Raw genomic sequence first — 20,533 nt, forward strand, 5'->3', positions numbered from 1 at the left:
ACAGCGGAATGTATGCCCGTTGCACGCTACTGAACTTGCCTTGCGATATTTTCTGCAAAAACTAGATGCGCACACAAAAGGTCCCTATTCATATTCTGAGCTGATTGGATCCCCTCCTCCCAATTGCGAAAAAATGCTTGTTATTAAATTTAAACCCATAGAAGCTATCCTGCCTCTTGTAAACGAAAATGATCTAAGTCCAGATCAACAGTATTTATTCAAACTATATAATTATATAGTTTTCTCCAATTATTATAATAATAATAATTTGAGATGGAATATGTTCTCAAAGTTTGGCAGGGTGAAGTCCAGGATGGCACAAACACGTTGGTTCATGGCAGCGAACCGCATTAGAGTTTATGTAGCTACAACTTATCCTTTTAAGAAAGCTTAAAGATTTTAGCTGAGTTTGTATTACAAGACAAGTATATTCCCGTATGAGGTTTGAGATAAAAATTTAGCCGAAATTAAAATATGGAACCAGGCATCTATGGAAATTAATATAGGCCTCGAGAGATTTTCCGAGTAATGCCTCATCAATTATCAATAAAGTTATTCAAGGCAATGCTTAATTTGCACACCCGGAAGTCATTCAAATTTGTATGTTAACAGATTCACGTTAACGTATTAGAGAGGTTGCTGTCAAAAAAAATTTAAAATATAGGAAGGCTGGTATAAAAATTGCGTTTTCATAGTATCCCAAATCCCTAAATCAATTTCGATGCAGAAGATAACATATATCTCATAGTGGACGGGTGGAACTCGCCATGCAGCTACCTCATCGTGATGAGTTCTGGGTTAAATAAATAATAATATACAAAAGAATGTTAAATATGTCCATAATAGTTCAATGCAACAACCTTTCGTGCCGAATATTGATTCAAGCAAAGAGCAGCACAGTTCACAGCGCAAAAATAGTAAATAAATATGAATTGTTTACCCCTCTTTTATATTTTTAGTCCTGGGGGCTGGTTAAATTTTTTTAAATCATGATGAAAATTTCTTAATGAGATAGTAGCATCGATATTAATATTCTGGACACTAGCCCGCCCCAAAAATAAAGCAAAAAAAAGTAATTTTTTTTAGGCCCCCGGGGGCCCGGTCAAAAATATTTTAATTCGGCCTATGTTTGGTACACAGTATTAGGTCCACCATACACAACTTTTTTTTACTAGCTCGTTTAAAATTTCCCCAAAAAATTTTTTTTGCCCTTTTTCGGCCCGGCCTAATGTACAACAAACATGTTATATACAAAACAGAAATAAGAATCAGGTACTACTGCGAAGCCAAATACAAATAGGCGAGCGGGAGATACCCCTAAAATGACCAGGTACTGACCACGGAGAGGTGAATGGCTAATTTTAGACATACTGTATGTTTTAGACTGTGCTGAAAACGAAAATGAGGTTTATTTTGAATTTCATGTGGGGAAACATTGCCAAAATCGCAATTTTACCCTAAAAATAAATAAAAATAAAATCATGTTTTTTTGCGTTTACCTCATGACAACTCTGTTCCATTTTAATATTTTTTTCTGAAATTTTTACAGTATATAGCTCTAACATTTCTAAAGACAACGTACCTGTTTCAAGCTTTTATTCGTATCCTGATAAGTGTTATCAATTTTTCAAAGGGAATGGTGCGAATTTGTGCATTGCAAAGTTTAATCGCAAAAGTTGTGTGAGGAAGTTTAAAATTTAGCTTCTAAATCACGTTTATATTAAAGTAGAGAGTACAAAGAAGTTTTCTGGTAAGTTCTAAAACAAAATGTTTTAGAACATTATTTCTAATGTCGACATTAGAAATCCCCAATATAACGCTTATTTTTCGAGATACTGACTAGGGGTGGTGTATGGCTAATTTTGGTCTTAGATTATGTTTTTGACCGTGATGAAAACGAAAATGAAATTTATTTAAAATTTTAGGTCGGAGAATATTGTCAAAATTGCAATTGTACCCTAAAAATAAAAAAAAAATGAAAACGCGTTTTTTGCGTTTAGCTCGCTACAACTCTGGTCCGTTTTAATATTTTTTTCTAAAGTTTGTACACTATATATCGCTCACTTTTTTGAAGACAATGGTTTATGCTTTAAGCTTTTAGTCTTATTCTAGTAAAAATTATGAATCTTTTAAAGTACAAGGTTCAGATTCGTGAATTCCAAAGTTTAATCGCAAAATTTGATTGACACAATTTGATATATAGATTTTAAATCAAATTCGAAAATAAAACATGAGTACAAACAAGTTTTCTGGAAAGTTTTGGATTAAAATGTTTTATAGAAAACAAATGGTGCAACGTTTAAAATCTACATTATAAATCCCCAAAATAACGCTAATTTTTCGAGATACTGATCATTGGTGGTGAATGGCTAATTTTGGTCTTACTTTATGTTTTTGATGGTGCCGAAAACGAAAATCAAGTTTACTTAGAATTTTACTTGTGAGAAAATTGTCAAAATCGCAATTTTGCCCTAAAAATAAATAAAAAGTTAAACCACATTTTTCTTAAAATTCAAAGTTGCCCCATATTGTTTCTATAACACATCTAGACTTAAAACTCTCCATAACACTTCTTTGAATTCTATGGTTTAACATACACGTAATCAAATATATAAATTTTTAATTTTGTCACTTAATTTTTGCGATGTAACACTGCAATTCACGAATCTGCACCTTTTATTTTTAAAAATTCATAACTTTTATAAAGAAAAGACTGAAATACTACAGTTATTTTTATGGTCTTCACAAAGGTGAGAAATATATGCTTTTAAAATTTTAGAAAAAAATATTAAAATAGAACAGAGTTGTAGCGAGTTAAACGTAAAAATTCGTGACTTCACTTTTTTTATTTTTAGGTTAAAATTGCGATTTTGACAATGTTTTCTCACATAAAATTCAAAATAAACCTCTTTTTCATTGTCAGCACCATCGAAAACATAAAGCAAGACCAAAATTAGCCATTCACCTCCCATGATTAGTATCCCGAAAAATAAGCGTTATTTTGGGGATGTATAACGTCTATATTAAAAGTTGCGCCATTTTTTTTCTATTAAACATTTGGAACTAAAACTTTCCAGAAAACTTCTCTGTGCTCTATGTTTTAACATCTTCTTCTTTTGCCCTTTAATTCGTCCAATTTTGAACATAGGCTTCCCCCAGTTTCCTCCATTCGCTTCTGTTTAGTGCTTTGTGTCTCCAGTGCGCTCCTCCTATCTTTTTAATGTCGTCTCCCCATCTCATCTGGGGTCGTCCTCTTGCTCTCTTTCCTGTCCATGGTCTCCATTGTTGTATCGTGCTATTCCACCTATGTTTTAACCTAAATGTGATTAATAAGATAAATTTTAAATTTTGCTTCTCAACTTTTGCGATTAAACTTTGCGATTCTCGAATCTGCAACTTGTACTTTAAAAAATTTATAACTTTTACTACAATAAGACTAAAATCTTAAAACAGATACCGTTGTCTTCAGAAAAGTAAGCAACTTATAGTGTACAAACCTTAGAAAAAAATATTAAAATCGACCAGCGTTGTATTGAGCTAAACGCAAAAAAAAGTGATTTCACTTTTTTTATTTTTATGGTAAAATTGCGATTTTGACAATATTCCCCCACATAAAATTTAAAATAAATTTCATTTTCGTTTTCAGCACCGTCAAAAACATAATCTAAAACTAAAATTAGCCATTCATTATCCATGAAAATATGTCGATAATAAAAGTTGCACTATTTTTTTTTTTTTTTATAAAACATTTTGATCTAAAATTTTCCAGAAAACCTCTTTGTACTCTCTATTTTAACATAAACGTGATCAAAAGGCTAAATTTTAAATTTCGTCACTCAACTTTTGCGATTAAACTTTGCAATGCACAAATCCGCAGCTTTTCCTTTGAAAAATTCATAACCTTTGTCAGAATAAGAACTAAAGCTTAAAGCAGGTACCGTTGTCTTCAGAAATGTTAGAGCTATATACTGTAAAAATTTTAGAACAAATATTAAAATGAAACAGAGTTGTCGTGAGGTAAACGCAAAAAAACATGATTTTATTTTTATTCATTTTTAGGGTAAAATTGCGATTTTGGCAATGTTCCCCCACATGAAATTCAAAATAAACCTCATTTTCGTTTTCAGCACAGTCAAAAACATACAGTATGTCTAAAATTAGCCATTCACCTCTCCGTGGTCAGTACCTGGTTATTTTAGGGGTATCTCCCGCTCGCCTATTTGTATTTGGCTTCGCAGTAGTACCTGATTCTTATTTCTGTTTTGTATATAAAATGTTTGTTGTACATCTCATAAAAAGATTTAGTCCATTGAAATGTTACATTTTTTAGGCCATAGCTTGCATTTGTTAGATAAGTCAACTTTATTTTTTTAATACGTAGAGAGGATCAGTTGAAGCTTAAGTTCAAGTTTTTGGGGTCGCCACCCTTGTCCCCCGGCCGCCATCTTGGAAAAGGTGTTTCGCGCTATATCTTGTAAAGTACCAACCCTACGGAAAATCAAATAAAACATAAAATGTAGCAAATTAAATTTTATACAATTTTGTTTCTATTACTTTTTATCGACAACAAAATCGTGACCAACAAAAAAGATATAAACAAAAATAAGTAAAAAATTTCTAACCAGTTTTCGTTTTGGAGGTTAAACCTAATTGTTTTTCAGTTCATTTTACAATAAAATAACATTATAGTAATTTTGTTAAGGGTTTTTCAGCGAATAATTTCCACTATAAAGTTGTTTAATTCTATTTATTTATCTAGGTTTTGTAGCGCTCCAAACTTTACCAGATTCTCGAATGCTCATAGGGATACAATAAAAACAAAACGTTAGGCTTACTTTTCTATCTATATATTTCTTTACTCATACAATTTATTATGATTTTAACATTCTTATGCTACTATTAATCTATTTTTGACCTTTCTCCCCGCTGTAAAACTTAGAACCCTAAGCATATATAGAAAAGGCACAAGAAGTTGTACGAGTACAAATTCGCCGGTCCAGAAGAAGAATGACGCAACTGCAAAATGAAAAATTCTTCAGAAGAGCAAAAAAACAATTTTTAAATATTTAAAATATGGATTAAATGAAGAGTAATCGTCCAGGAGCATCGGTATGGCGTTTGTTTTTTGACAACGATTGCTTTTATTTTCATCGATATTGGTTCGAATTTCATTATCTTAAAATCGCTCCATTTTCAGCCCTATCTACAGTTGCTTCATTATGCATCTGAAATAAGGTCTAACATAGTGCGTTGTCTGTATCATCTGTACATAGTATTTTATAAGTTAATTACGCAATAAACAGGAATTGACAAAATTTGCAGTTACGTCGTTCTTCTTCCGTACCGGACTGAATATCTGCCTGCTATTACCTTTATTATTATAATTTATCCTAGGTGGCACAGCAGTCGGTTCCCCTCTACTCAACTTATTCTTACAGTTGTGCTACCTATTTGGCCACGTGCAGTCGTATTAAAAATTGTGAAAAGTATTTTGAGTTTTATGGATAATACTATTGAGAGTCTTGTGGGTAAAATTTATATTTTTGTGATTAGATAAACATTTTGTGTTTTTTGTAAGCGCGCATCATGAGCGGTGGTTATTTTATTTGTAAGAAACCTCTGGGGAAAATTATTTGTCAGTAGGAAAGTCGAGCCATCTTTATTCACTGTTGTCGGCGAAAGTTTTTCGTCTCTAAATATGGCGGAAATAAAGAAAATTCTCTGGAAACCCTGAGATACAAACGATTCGCTAAAAGAGTGACAAAAAATGCATTTAATCTCTTCTCACTTCCTCCAGCACAAAATGCAGCCCGTTTCCACAGACTCCTAGTGTATCACCAGATTCAGTCATGGCTCGGTAAACATTGTGACCCAGAAGATTGGGGCTGGAAAAAGCATGGAAAATTTTGGATACCAATCCAAACTTCCAAGCCTCCAGTACTCCCGAGCTTATTAAATTCATCTTTTGCAGATGCAATGGAAACTGGAAGTGCATGTGGTTGCCGAAAAACAGACCTCAAATGTTCAGCAGTGTGTCTCCATTGTGGTGGTGAAAGTTCCAGCAACATCGTGGACATATAAACATTAATTATTGAAGAAAATGAATTGGAAGATGAATTACCGACAATGACGCCAACTCTAACTCTCATCATACCACAAAAATTCACCTCGGATACTGATTCAGATCTTGATTCGAAGCCTGGACCATCGAAAAAAAATTTAAAAATAATCACTATGATAGATCTTTTTCGCGATATAATAATAAATAATACTATTTTGTCTAGAAATTTTCCTTGGATTAGGCCTATCACACAAAAAACGCGCCTCCAGACTCTACCTCATAGGTGGCGTGGAAAAGGGTCACAAATGGCTTAATAATAGCGTAGGAATGTTAAAATCATAATAAATAAATACAGATAGAAAAGTAAGTCTAAGGTTTTGTTTTTATTGTATTCCTATGAGAATTCGAGAACCTGGTCAAGTTTGGAGCGCTGTAAAACCTAGATAAATAAATAAATTTAAAGAACTTTATAGTGGAAATTGTTAGTTGAAAAATCCGCTACAAAATCTCTATGATGTTATTTTATTGTGAAATGAACGGAAAAAGGTTATAACCTTAAAAAGAAACTTCTTGCAAAATTTTCTCTTATGTTTGTTTATAACTTTTTTGTTAGTCACTTGACGAAAAAAAGTAATACATATAAAATTGTATAAAATTTAATTTACTACATTTTATGTGTAGTTAAATTTTCTGCAGGATTGCTAGTTTAGGAGATACAGCGCGAAAGCCCTTTGCACAACTTTTTCCAATATGGCGGCCGGGGGACAAGGGTTGCAACCCCAAATCTTGAACTTAAGCGTCTACTGAACCCCTACACATTAAAAAAATAAGATTGACTCATCTAGAAATGCAATAGGTCTGGATCCCGCGTATGAAAAAAAAGTTGATTAATAGCAAGCTGAAAATTTGTTAATAGCTTAAGGGTGTCTAGTGTCTAGTCGGACAAACTTTGATATATGGGAACACTGAAATAGGGGCAGTATTAATTGTGGAACAGGTTAAAAATTTGGAACGGTTAGCCCACGAAAACGGCACATTTATTGTGTCCGACAGAATAGACTTAAACTCTGCGAACAGAGATTAAACTCTCATGCAAAAATCAGACTGTTAATTATCACCAAATGGGCGTTTTAATGAGTGGAATATGTAGAATAAGTCAAATGACAGGAATTATGACAGGTGATAAATAGCAGTCTGATTTTTGCATGAGAGTTTAATCTCTGTTCGGAGAGTTTAAGTCTATTATGTCGGACAAAATACATGTGCCGTTTCCGTGGTCTGACCGTTCCAAATTTTTAACCTGTTCCACAATTAAAACTGCCCCTGTTCCAGTGTTCCCATTCATCAAAGTTTATCCGACTAGACACCCTTAAACTGTTTTCAGCTTGCTATTAATTAACTTTTTTTCATACGCGGGATCCACACCTACACCCCTATGTAACATTTCAATGGACTAATTAACCTTTGAAAAAATTAATTCTCCAAATTTAATTATCAAGTACTAATCCGGTGGTACTTTCGACTGTGGAATCTCATTATTCTATTACTATTCAAAACAAAATACAAAGTACTTACAAATTAGTTCCGAGTGGATTTCGTTCATACTTTGGGAAAATACTCTTTGAAGCATCCTGATAAAAATTTCTCATGGGCACAACTCAATCGTATGAAGGATTTTAAAAATATAGAGGCACAAACTCGGAAAATTATAAGATTTACTGGGTATTCCAATTTCCTGAGTTACAGGTTATCTGGCAACATGTAGAAGCTTGGATCAAGCAAAAGTACTAGTAGTCTAGGATTTTTTCCTGACTATCAAATGACGACCTTTACTTTCATCTTGACCGTCAACGGACGTCATCTTCTAGAGTTTTGATGGTTTTCCGCATTAAATTGATATAAACAGATTACGCATGGGTTTTTGGGATCGCTAAACACGAATATGCCGTCAGAATTGAACTCCGGAGAACGTGGTGGCCAGGGCCACTACAAAGGACGTCATCTTCTAGAGTTTCGATGGTTTTCGGCATTTAATTCATGCAAATGAATTACTGGAAGGTTTTTTGAGGTTGCTAAACACGAATATGCCACCAGAACCGACTCCCGGAGCACCTGGTTTCCAACGTCAACGAAAGGGGCTCCTGAAGTTTCGAGGGTCTTTGGTACTATATTAATGCAAACGGATTAGTTATAGCTTTTTGGGGTTGCGGAACACGAAAACGTGATCATCACAGACACAGGAGCACCTCACCTAGTGCCTAAGACAGGTTATCTTCGGTTGTCTTCTGGAGTTTCGGAGGAATCAAATAGATTACTCTTAGGTTTTTAACTCCAGAAGATAACCTGTCTTAGGCGCCAAGTGTTCCTGTGTCTGTGCTGATCACGAATTCGTGTTCAGCAACCCCAAAAACACATAACTAATCCATTTGCATTAATTTAGTACCAAAGACCCTCGAAACTCCAGGAGCGCCTTTCATTGACCTTGGAAACCAGGTGCTCCGGGAGTCGGTTCTGGTGGCATATTCGTGTTTAGCGACCTCAAAAAACCCTCCAGTAATTCATTTGCATCAATCAAATGCCGAAAACCATCGAAACTCTAGATGACGTTCCTTGCAGTGGCCCTGGCCACTATGCCCTCCGGAGGTCAATTGTGATGGCATATTCGTGTTTAGTGATCCCAAAAACCCATGAGTAATCTGTTTATATCAATTTAATGCCGAAATCTCTCAAAACTCTGGAAAATGACGTCCGTTGACGGTCAAGGTAAAAGTAAAGGTCGCCATTTGATAGCCAGGAAAAAATCCTAGACTACTAGTACTTTTGCTTGATCCAAGCTTCTACATGTTGCCAGGTAACTTGTAACTCAGGGAATTGGAATACCCAGTAAATCTTATAATTTTCCGAGTTTGTGCCTCTATATTTTTAAAATCCTTGATACAATTGAGTTGTGCCCATGAGAACTTTTTATCAGGATGCTTTAAAGAGTATTTTTCCCAAAGTATGAACGAAATCCACTGGGACCTAATTTCCATAAGGTTTGTGCGGGGTACTTTGTAGGGTGTAGAAAACTTTAGATTTAAATAGCTTCTAAGCAGACTAGTAAAATGAAGTTTATTATTGTTGTATGTTGACGTGTGTGTTGTATGTGAACTACTTTTTGTAAAGTGTGAAGGAAAGTTTAAAGAGAGTAAAATAAAATTAAGTATAACTTTGGGGTTATACTGGGTTGGGGGAAAATTCAATATCAATGCGTACCTGTATTAATTATAACTATAAAACCTTCCTGTATGTGTGAGCGTTACATAGGTAGTTGTTTCTTCAATTAGAAAGTAAGGTTCAAGTGGCGAAATGGGCTCGCGACGAAACGGGCTCGCGACGAAACGGCTTCGGCGAAACGTCCGTGGCGAAACATCCTGGACCTCTAATACCTTACCTGGTCCTTTTTCCTTCAGATCCAACTCTCCGTTATAACTAATGCCAATATATTCGTAAACTAGATGAGTGCACAATCTAGGCTCAACTTCTTCTGGATATGAGCCATTATATGCCGTCCATCCGGAATAATAACATATCACTTTTTTTCCATCGTTAATAAGTTGACTTGTAATTGACTTCTCTAATGTAATTGAGGAACTTGGTGTAGTAATCATACTTGTAGTCGTCGCCGTTGTCGCTGTTGTATGTTTTGTTGTTTTCTTAGATTTGTCTGATGTATTAGAAACGTGCACTGGCTTTTGTTTAATATCTATACAAGAAGGTGCAGAATTACCATATACTCCATTTCGACAAAATCTAAAAATATTTTGTAGAAATGGAAAACTTTTTACATTGGGAAACTTAAAGATATCAGTCAGTAAAAAGGAAAAAAAAAGCGTTGGGAACGTTTCATTTTGTGTTTACAAAAGAGCATCAATCCATTAAACCAGAAAAATATCCATTAAACCAAATCCAGAAAGTACAATGTTGGGCAGAATACATCGACGAACATCTTGATGATGAAAGAAGGGAGCTGGAAACATAGAACTTACTTCAGGAGAAATAGGTCCAGATATTACAAAAGAGGACATGCATTAAAAACAACGGAGAACATAAAAAGCAAAGGACCTGACATGCTCCTTATCGACCTTCTAAAAATTAGAGATGATCTGATGAGCAGCATATTAATGTTTTAGTGATACTCTTGAACAAAATTTATAGCTCAGGCACATTACCCAAAGAATGGTTAAAGACGATCTTTATTTTTCTCCCTAAAAAGAAAAACGCAAGAACCATTAGCTTGATGTTCCATGCGCTAAAGTCGCTACTGAATGTCATCCAAAACCGAATATATCAAAAACTGGACATAGTTTATGGAAACAATGAGTTTTTATCATTTATTTCAAACATATGGACGACGACCATTATTGTTTAATACATTTAATATGCATATGACACCGATTTTTTGTCACAACTTGTTATTTTAAAAAGACGTCTGTAGACGTTGTGTCACATTACATCAATGGAAATTAGACATCTATATACGTTCTGTCCGTCAACGTGTTAAGGATATGCAATTTGGATTTCGCAAGGGCCTAGGATCTCTTGAAGCTCTTCTTTCACTAAACATACTTATTCAAAGGTGCCTGGATGTCAATCAAGATACGTGTTTTATTGACTATAATAAAGCATTCGAAAAAGTACGACATAAACAATGACTGCATGTCCTGAAATCAAAGAAGATAGACTACAATGACCTCAGGATTATATCGAATTTATACTATAAGCAGCGAACAAAATTACGTGTTAACGATCATCTCTCAAAGGAAATTGAAATCAGACATGGAGTGAGACAGGGATGCGTGTTGTCGCCAATTATCTTTAATGCCTACTCGGAAGAGATCGTGAAAAAAGCTCTTGAGGGTCCAACAGCTGATTTAAAAGTAAATGGAGTTCCCATTAACAACATTAGATATGCGAATGACACTGTCATCTTAGCTGAAAATATTGGGGATCTTCAGAGGCTGGTGACCAGAATAGCGGAGTTTGGACAAGAATACGGTCTAACAATGAATGTTAAGAAGACAAAGTTTATGAGAATATCGAAAACTCAAAGAAATAACGAGAATCTCTTCATTAATGGATCCAATATCGAACAAGTCAATAGGATCAACTCCACAAGAGATTACTTACAGGAAATCAAAATCAAAATAGAAAATGCTAGAGAAAATTTTAACAAAATGTGAAAAGTGCTCGGCACAAGAGATTTGAAGTTGGAGCTGAGAGTTAGGTTGACTAGGTGCTACGTTTTCTCGACTTTGTTTTATGGAATGGAAGCCTGGACCTTCAATGTTGCATCAATGAAAAAACTAGAATATTTCGAGCTGTGGGTATACGGAAGAATTCTGAAAACATCGTGGGCAGACACGTCACAAACAAAGAGGTTCTGAGAAAGATGAATAAAGACATGGAAATTTTAAATACTATAAAAACAAGAAAATTGGAATATCTCGGACATATTACACGTAGAGAGAGATACAAATTGCTCCAATTGATTATACAGGGAAAAATTCAAGGACAAAGAAGCATAGGGAGATGCAGAATATCGTGACTTCGCAACCTGAGCGAATGATACAGATGAACATCAAATGAATTTTTCAGAGCAGCCGTCTCTAAAATCCGAATAGCTATGATGATTGTTGACCTCCGTCGCGGAGGTGGCACTTAAAGATCAATCCATTATATGTGAAGTATTAATTCTAGATGGTATAAAGGCAACAGATCTGAACAAATGGTCCTCCAATCAAAAAATCATATTAAAGTGAGCATGGTGATTTACAAAAAGCATTTTTTATTTTCTAATGTAAGATCTGTCATAACGATTAAAGAAGATAGCAGAGGTTCACATAGTGTGTACAAAAATTACACCTGGACCATGAAAAATATGAAATTATAAAAGTGTATGCCAAAATGACATTAAAAAAGCTTTTGGAAACCTAACCTCTTTTTATCCCCCGGAGCTAAAATAATCTTATTATCATTATTAGCTGATATAGTAGCTGATATAGATCAACTATGTTTCCGCATGAAGATGCAAACCAAATCGACCACACCATTGTAGATGCCCGAAATGGGAACAATATCATAGACGTAAGGAGCCTTAGAGGAAGAGACGCAGATACAGACCATTACTTAGTCAGAGCAAAATAGTCTGGGCTGATTATCGGAGAATAGGCCATTTTTGGGAAAAGTTATTTACCAGCAATTTTATTGCTCGAATCGAAGCTTATGATTATATATATTAATGATATAAGTATGCAAAGTCCGCAAATAGTGTGCTACCTTTTTTATTAACAAAATGGCGCCCTCAAATCGTGTTTTTTTCAATTTTTGCTCCATAACTCCGAACATTTTAACTTTACACCAAAAACACCCTAATAAAAATTCACCAAAATTAAATTCTGCATAAAGACATGTTTTCCCGATCTGCTCCGACGAAAATTTTCCTCGGAAAATGCGGGTTTTCCCAACAAAATCTTTAAATTTCAAATAAAGTTTTAGATAAGTAATTATGTACCAATAATTAAATAACTCAGTGGCATAAAAGCTTTCTTGGTTTAGATTATAGTTCCAGAAGCTGGTGAAAATTAAACGAATATTTTAGCAACAATTCAATTGTTAATTAATAATTTATGGTCGCAATAATAACCAAAATAATTATGATACACTGATCAAACTATGAAATCTTATAAAGACGAGATCCATCTATCCAATGGCACTACAGCCCAAATCGAGCCTTGGCCTTCTTCAACAAGCTTCTCCAATCATTTCGATTTACCGCTGTTCTTTTCCATGAACGCGTTCCCAGGATGTTCCTGGCATCCTCATCGACTTCGTCTTCCCATCTCTTTTTAGGTCTTCCAACAGGTCTTTTTGCCTGCATTCTTGCATTTAGCAATTTTCTGGGGATTCTATTCTCATGCATGCGGACCACATGCCCTGCCCACCGTAATCTCTGCAGTTTAGTGTATTGTGCTAGAGTTGGTTCGCTATATATTGCTGTATTGGTCCTCCGAAGAGGGGGTTGGGCGATAGGCCAGTAACCTATTCTTGTAAAAAAAGTACTACTACGAAACCTTCAGATAGGCCTCGGAATGGACGGATATAAAGATGAGATGCCTATTTAATATTTTGTCCACAAAATATAAAAATTTTTTTTGAATAATCTATAATGTTTAAAAAAATAGTTATAAACAAATTAACGTTTCTCAGAAAATGTTTATTATATTCTAATTTTAGAAAATAGGTAAAATGCGTATATCAAAGATCTTGGATATGAATGCTTTAAAACTTTTTTGCAACTATTTGCCAAAAATTTATGAAACAGAAAAGTAAACATACGATTGATACGTTGTTTATAATTTTTTTTAATTCTTTCAAAGCATAAAAGTGAGTTTAAAGTACAAGCTAATTACTTACAAAAAATATCGATTATTAGTTTAATGGTTATATTTTAATTATAAAGATTATAAATATTTTTTTTTGTAATTTACACGCGCGAAAGTAGACTAATACAGTACCGTAGCTAAAATTTTCACTCGAAGCGACGACCGCCGCGCGACTTAGAGTAGTTAATAAATAAAATTATGTATTATAACCCGTCCACATACACAACTCGCGCGAGATTAAAGTGTGTCAGTCGCTTCGAGTGAACATTTTAGCTCCGGCTCTGTATAAAGCCTACTTTCGCGCTAAAAATTACAAAAAAAAACATTTTTAATCTTAGATATTTTTAACATTTTTAATCTTAGTAATTAGTTTGTACCATAAATTCACTTTTAAGCTTTGAAACAATTAAAACAAATTATAAACATCGGGGTATCGTATGTTTACTTTGCTGTTTCATAACTTTTTTGCAAATGGTTGGAAAAATTTTTAAAGCATTCATTTTCAAGACCTGTGAAATACACATTTTAAGTATTTTTTAAAATTATAATATGATAAACAATTTCTGAGAAATGTTAATTTGTTTATAACTAATTTTTTTAACAGTTAAAGATTATGCAAAAAAATGAAAAATTTATATTTTGTCGACAAAATATTAAATAAGTATAATATTTTATAATATTTCTATTTCTAATATTTCTAATATTTCTAAGTTTGATCAATGTCTCATGATTATTTTGGTTCTTATTGCGACTGTAAATTGTTAATTAACAATTGAATTGTTGCTAAAATATTCGTTTAATTTTCAACGGCTTCTGCAGTTATAATTCACACCAATACAAGAAAGCTTTTATTTCACCAAGTTATTTAATTATTGATCAATAATTACTTGCCCAAAAAATTTATTTGAAAATTCGAGATCCAAATCGGGAAAAACATGCCTCTATGTAGAATTAAATTGGGACGAATTTTTATTTGAGTATTTTTGGTGTAAAGTTAAAATCTTCGGAGTTATAGACCAATAATTGAAAAAAAAACACGATTTGAGGGCGCCATTTTGTTAATAAAAAAAGTAGCACACTATCTGCGGACCTTGCATACCTATATTATTAATATATAGGATCATAATATTCGATTCAAGCAATAAAATTGTTGGTATATAACCTTTCTTTGTACTTTACTAATTAGACAAACGTATTATAACTATTTTTTTTTTTTCAAAATTTAAAGATTATGCAAAAAAACGAAAAATATATATTTTGTCGATAAAATATTAAATAAGCATCTCATCTTTATACTCTTTATAAGTTTGATCAATGTATCATGATTATTTTGGTTATTATTGCGATCGTAAAATGTTAATTAACAATTGAATTGTTGCTAAAATATTCGTTTAATTTTCACCGGCTTCTGGAATTACAATCTGTACCAAGAAAGCTTTGATGTCACTAAGTTATTTAATTATTGATTAATAATTACCTAAAACTTTATTTGAAAATTAGAGATTTTGTTGGGAAAACCCGCATTTTCCGAGGAAAAGTTTGGTCGGAACAAATCAGGTGAAACGTATCTCTATGTAGAATTTAATTGCGGTGAATTTTTATTTGAGTGTTTTTGTTGTAAAGTTAAAATCTTCGGAGTTATGGAGCAATAATTGATAAAAATACGATTTGTCGGCGTCATTTTGTTTATAAAAAAGTAGCACACTATCTGCGAACTTTGCATACCTATATTATTAATATATAGGATCTTATAATTCGATTCCAGCAATAAAATTGCTGATAAATAACTTTTCACTAACAATGGAACGTAATATACGAAATACAGAATACAGAGAAAAAAAATATAGAGAACAACTTGAACAAACCTTGACCTCTGAAAGAGTACACAATGATATAGACGAGCTGTGGGAAACGACTGCCGAAATAATAATCAAGACAGCCAACAAGATCTTTCGAAGAAGTGGGCAGAAGAGGGCAAAAACATAGTATGACGAGGAATGTCGGAAACAACTGGAACAAAAATCAAACAGTAAGGAGGACATGTATACAACTACAATCAGACAAAAGTAAAAGGGAATACGACGACTGCCGGAAAGAAACAAGAAAAATTATACGCACAAAGAAACTATGAACAACAAAAATATGAAGCTATGGAGAGAGACCGACCTAAACCAGGCTCTAGAGAATTATATAAAGCAATTTCCACTGAGAAAAGAGGTCATAGAACCAATAGGCCTGGATTCCGCGTTCCAAAAAAAAGTTGATTAATAACAAGCTGAAAATTTGTTAATAGCTTAACGGTGTCTAGTTGCACAAACTTTGGTGTACGGGAACACTTGAACAGGGGAAGTTTTAATTGTGGAACAGTTTAAAAATTTGGAACGTCAGATTACGAAAACATCCCATGTATCTTGTCGGTCAGAACATCCAATTGATTTGTTACCCTTTCATTAAACTCTCATGCAAAAATCAGACTGCTATTACTAACCAACATGATTCCTGTCATTTGACATGTTCTTCGTGTTCCACTCATTAAAATGCCCAGTTGGTGATAAACACTAGTCTGATTTTTGCATGAGAGTTTAATGAAATGATAACAAATCAATTGGAAGTTCTGTCTGACAAAATACATGGAACGTTTTCATATTCTGACGTTCCAAATTTTTAACCTGTTCCACAATGAAAACTTCCCCTGTTCCAGTGTTCCCATACATCAATTGTTCGACTAGACACCGTTAAGCTATTAACAAATTTTCAGCTTGCTATTAATCAACTTTTTTTTGGTACGCGGGATCCTGGTCTACAATTCTATCCCTTCACTGAGAGACAATCAAGGCCATAATGATAATCGACGATAAAGAACTAACTGAAGAATGGAAAGGGTATTTCAGGGACCATCTAAACATCATTCAGGAAGAACAGCACAAAAAAGAGATTTATATCACAGCGGACATGCCCGTCAAAAATCCCTCTTTTGAAAAACCCAAAAGTCCTTAAATAAGTTTAAAAATGAAAAATTACAAAGCGCCGGGTACGGACGAGATACCAGCAGAATTTCTGAGATATGGGGAGACGCACTACATCGCCAAATCCACCAGGTAATAATGCATATATCATATATGTATGGTTAGAAGAAAGGATACCAGCAAGATGGAAGGAAAACATCATATTAGTTCCCATCCACAAAAAAGGGGACCAAACAAAATGCGAGAATTATAAAGGAATTTCACTCATAAACACGACGTATATAATTCCCTTATGCTGAAAATGTCCTAGGAGAATATCAAGCCGGTTTTACGGCAAACAGGTCAACAATAGATCAATAGCCAATAGATGGGAGTATCACAGATCCATACACAATCTCTTCATAGACTTTCGACAGGCATACGATAGCGTCGAAAGAAGCCAAGTATGGAATGCGATGGCGGAGTTTTCAATACCAAAGAAACTCATTCGGATGACCAAAGTCTGTAAGGAGTGCGGAATATCTAAAGTAGATACGTGTAAATAATAAACCGTCTAGCAGCTTTGAAATCAACAGTGCACTCGAACAGTGTGATGCGTTACCTCCACTACTTTTTAACTATGTATTAGAGAAATCCATGAGATCGGCCGAAATAAAAACAGAATTGCTATCCGATCAAGATATCAAGCTATTACTAGCATAAGCAGATGACATTGATCTCGTTGGAGACTCCATCCTATCCATAAAAAGCATTTTTAAACTTCCAAGGTGGAAGGAGCAACAAGTGAAGTAAAGCTGAAAATCAATGAAGAGAAGACGAAATATATGTGTATAAATGCACAAAGAGACAGGATAGGACAAAATGTGACGGTCTACACCTCCAATTTCGAAAGAGTACAACGTTTTAAGTATCTGGGGGCCATAATCACAGCTGACAACGATGTTACTGAAGAAATAAAAGATAGAATCCAATCGGCAAATCGCTGTCTATGCGCACTGGATAAGCTTATAAAATCAAAAAATCTTACAAGAAATTCCAAGATCAAAATCTATAAATCCATCGTCAGACCTGTACTAACATATGGTTGCGAAAGGTTGACCATGACCAAATCAAACGAAGAAAAGCTCGGACGTTTTGAACGAAAAATACTTAGAAAAATTTTTCTCACCACGACATTAACACAAACCAGTATAGAATCAGAACCAACTTCGAATTAAAAGAACTGTACATTGACGCCGATATTGTCCAAGAAATTGAATTACAGCGACTAAATTGGCAGGCTACGCGCACAGACTTCATAACGAGAGACTGGTAAGACTGGTATGGGAGGAGATTCCTATTGGCAAAAGAACAATCGGACGTCCCAGAATGCGATGAAGAGATAAGATCCAAGCAGAGTGAACATTCCATTTGACTCTAGGTTGATGGAAGACCGAACAAATTGGAAGAAAGTTGTACAGTCAGCCAGGACCCACCCAGGGTTGTAGCACTACGTGATGATGATGATGATATAGTAGTAATTCCACCGTATGAATTTCACCGTACATTTCACCTCGTTTTGGGAACACAAAAAGCTATATCAATAAATTTATTATAATATTAACATATTGTTTACCTGGTACTAGTAGATGTGCCTCTGTCGGATACAAAACCGTTTGGACATGTAAACGTTATACTGCTACCATCAGCAATATCTGTACAGTCTATATATTGATCCTTAGAGTTTTTACAGAGCATTTGTGTTCCACTCGGTAATAAAGGTTTAGGACATATTCCTAAAATTCCAATAAAATTACTAATTACTTTAAGTGATTTTTGGTAACTTATTGTTTACATTTTTAATATAATACATTATACAGGGTGTAACAAAAATACAGGTCATAAGTTAAATCACATATTCTAGGACCAAAAATAGTTTGGGTTAACCTAACTTACCTTAGTACAAATATGCACATAAAAAAAGTTACAGCCCTTTGAATTTACAAAATAAAAATAGATCTTTTCCAATATATCGAAAACTATTTGAGATTTCTTATTGAAAACGGACATGTGGCATTCTTATGACAGGGATATCTTAAAAAGAAATTATAGTGAAATTTGTGTACCCCATAAAAATTTTCTGGGGGTTTTGTTCCCTTAAACCCCACCAAACTTTTTTGTACGTTCCAATTAAATTATCATTGTGGCACCGTTAGTTAAACACATTATTTTTAAAACTTTTTTGCCTCTTAGTACTTTTTCGAAAAGCTAGTTTTTATCGAGATATTTTGCATATTTTTCAAATTCACCACATATTTGTATACTGTTACGTACGATTAAAGAGACCTGGTATGAAAATCTATTTATAAATTACAATTTGAGATATATTTTGAACCATATTAGAAAAGAAAAGGTGTCTCGATAAAAGGTGCCGTATCGGAAAAATACTAAGAGGCAAAAAAGTTTTAAAAACACTGTGTTTTACTAATGGTACCGCAATAATAGTTTAATTGAAACGTACACAAACATTTGGGGGGTTTAAAGGCACAAAACTCCCATAAATTTTTTATGTAAACATATTAAAAAAGAAGCCGCATCTCCATTAATACTAGAAGCACCAGAGCGGTCATTTTGACTGCTTTCTATTTTTGACCCTCTGTATTACTTATTCCTAGTTGTTTTAGAAAGTTGATAATTTAGGACTTTTCCTAGATCTACTTGAGGATTATAATTTCTCCTTTACAGGTACCTGGTGTAATTACTTTTTGAGATGTGTTAATATATACCTAGAAGCACCAGGACGGTCATTTTGACTGCTTTCTATTTTTGACCCCCTGTATTACTACTTATTCATAGTTATTCTAGAAACTTAAAAATTTAGGACTTTGCTACATGTATTTAAGGATTACAAGTTCTCTTTAGTGTAATTACTTGTTGAATATGTTGATGTCTACCTAGAAAAAATGCGGTCCTTATTACGGAGGAGAAGTACCAGATCTGAGCGATGATCAACATATAAATTTGCACTTGCGTCGGCAATATGAAACTTATTTATAGAGAATTGTATATTTTGCTACACCTACAACTGGCTAAAATATATCTATCGGCGAACAGCTTTTTCCCAAAAAGGCAAGATGTCACTTCACCCAGTACATGGCGTATAAACCTGATAAGTTTGGAATCAAATTCTGGCTTACAGCTAATGTCTAGTCCAAATATTTATTGCACGGATTTCCTTACCTACGGAAAGATGAACAACGACCAGACAATCAACTTCTAGGGAAACATGTAATTAGCCGTCTAATGGGCCCATTTATGAATAAGGGAAGAAATGTCACGATACATAAAAAGTATTACGAAAGAAGGCTACCAGCAATACTCGAAAAATAAACCGAGCAAGAAAGGATATTCCTCCGTCAACAAAAAAACGAAAAGATGGAATTATACAAATCAAAAATTTTCATACACGAAGACTTGAGCTAACCAGTCAAACCAGGTGTACTAGAGAAAAATGATCAAAAATGTTCTAGCGCTGAATTCTCTATACTCAAACAATATTGAAATAGACATAGACAAAAAGGAGAAACCTAAAACCATTACCATAGATAATACGGAGTAGACGTTGTAGATCAGATGGCTATACAGTGCTCAACCAAATCAGCTTCAAGAAGATGGCCGTTGCAGGCTTTTTTTAATATCTTAGATATGGTAGGAACAAATGCTTGGATTCTGTATAAGGAAGTTACTGGTTGTCAAATATCTGGGCAAACTTTCCTACTTCAGTTAGCAGAAGAATTGCGACAAGATCATCTGACTAAGGGCAGGACAATATCAACGGAAACAAATCAGAGATACAACACCTCAATCAAATAATAAACGTAGGCAGTGACAAAAGCTACAATATCTCCGACATGTGATGCGGAGCGAGAAGTATGGCATCCTATGACTCATAATGCAAGAAGGGGTAGATAGCAGAAGAAGCATCGGAAGAAGACGAATTTCATGGCTGAGGTTTGGATGCAGCTCAAAACAACTATTCAGAGTTACTGACTCAAAAATTAAAATAACTATGATGATTGCCAACCTCCGTAGCAGAGATAGTA

The 20,533-nt window shown here is 34.1% G+C and overlaps 1 protein-coding gene across 3 annotated transcripts in view; it reads right to left on the minus strand.

Moving 5' to 3' along the window:
• The window catches only part of LOC126891729 (uncharacterized), a 196,920-nt gene that overhangs the window by 93,911 nt on the left and 82,476 nt on the right, over nt 1-20,533 (minus strand). For 2 of the 3 annotated variants that reach the window (XR_007700525.1, XM_050661004.1), the window contains exons 10-11: nt 18,067-18,226; nt 9,495-9,853 (exon numbers count right to left, since the gene is read on the minus strand). Coding sequence is in view for 2 of the 3 variants with exons in the window: in XM_050661004.1 (XP_050516961.1) it covers nt 9,495-9,853; nt 18,067-18,226 (519 nt within the window). In the remaining variant the exon portion in view is untranslated. The remainder of the gene's footprint in view (nt 1-9,494; nt 9,854-18,066; nt 18,227-20,533) is intronic. The other variant, XM_050661005.1, reaches the window with a different exon arrangement.

The sequence above is a fragment of the Diabrotica virgifera genome, chromosome 9 (genome assembly GCF_917563875.1).
Source record: "Diabrotica virgifera virgifera chromosome 9, PGI_DIABVI_V3a".
In the NCBI taxonomy this organism is placed as follows: Eukaryota; Metazoa; Arthropoda; class Insecta; order Coleoptera; family Chrysomelidae; genus Diabrotica; species Diabrotica virgifera.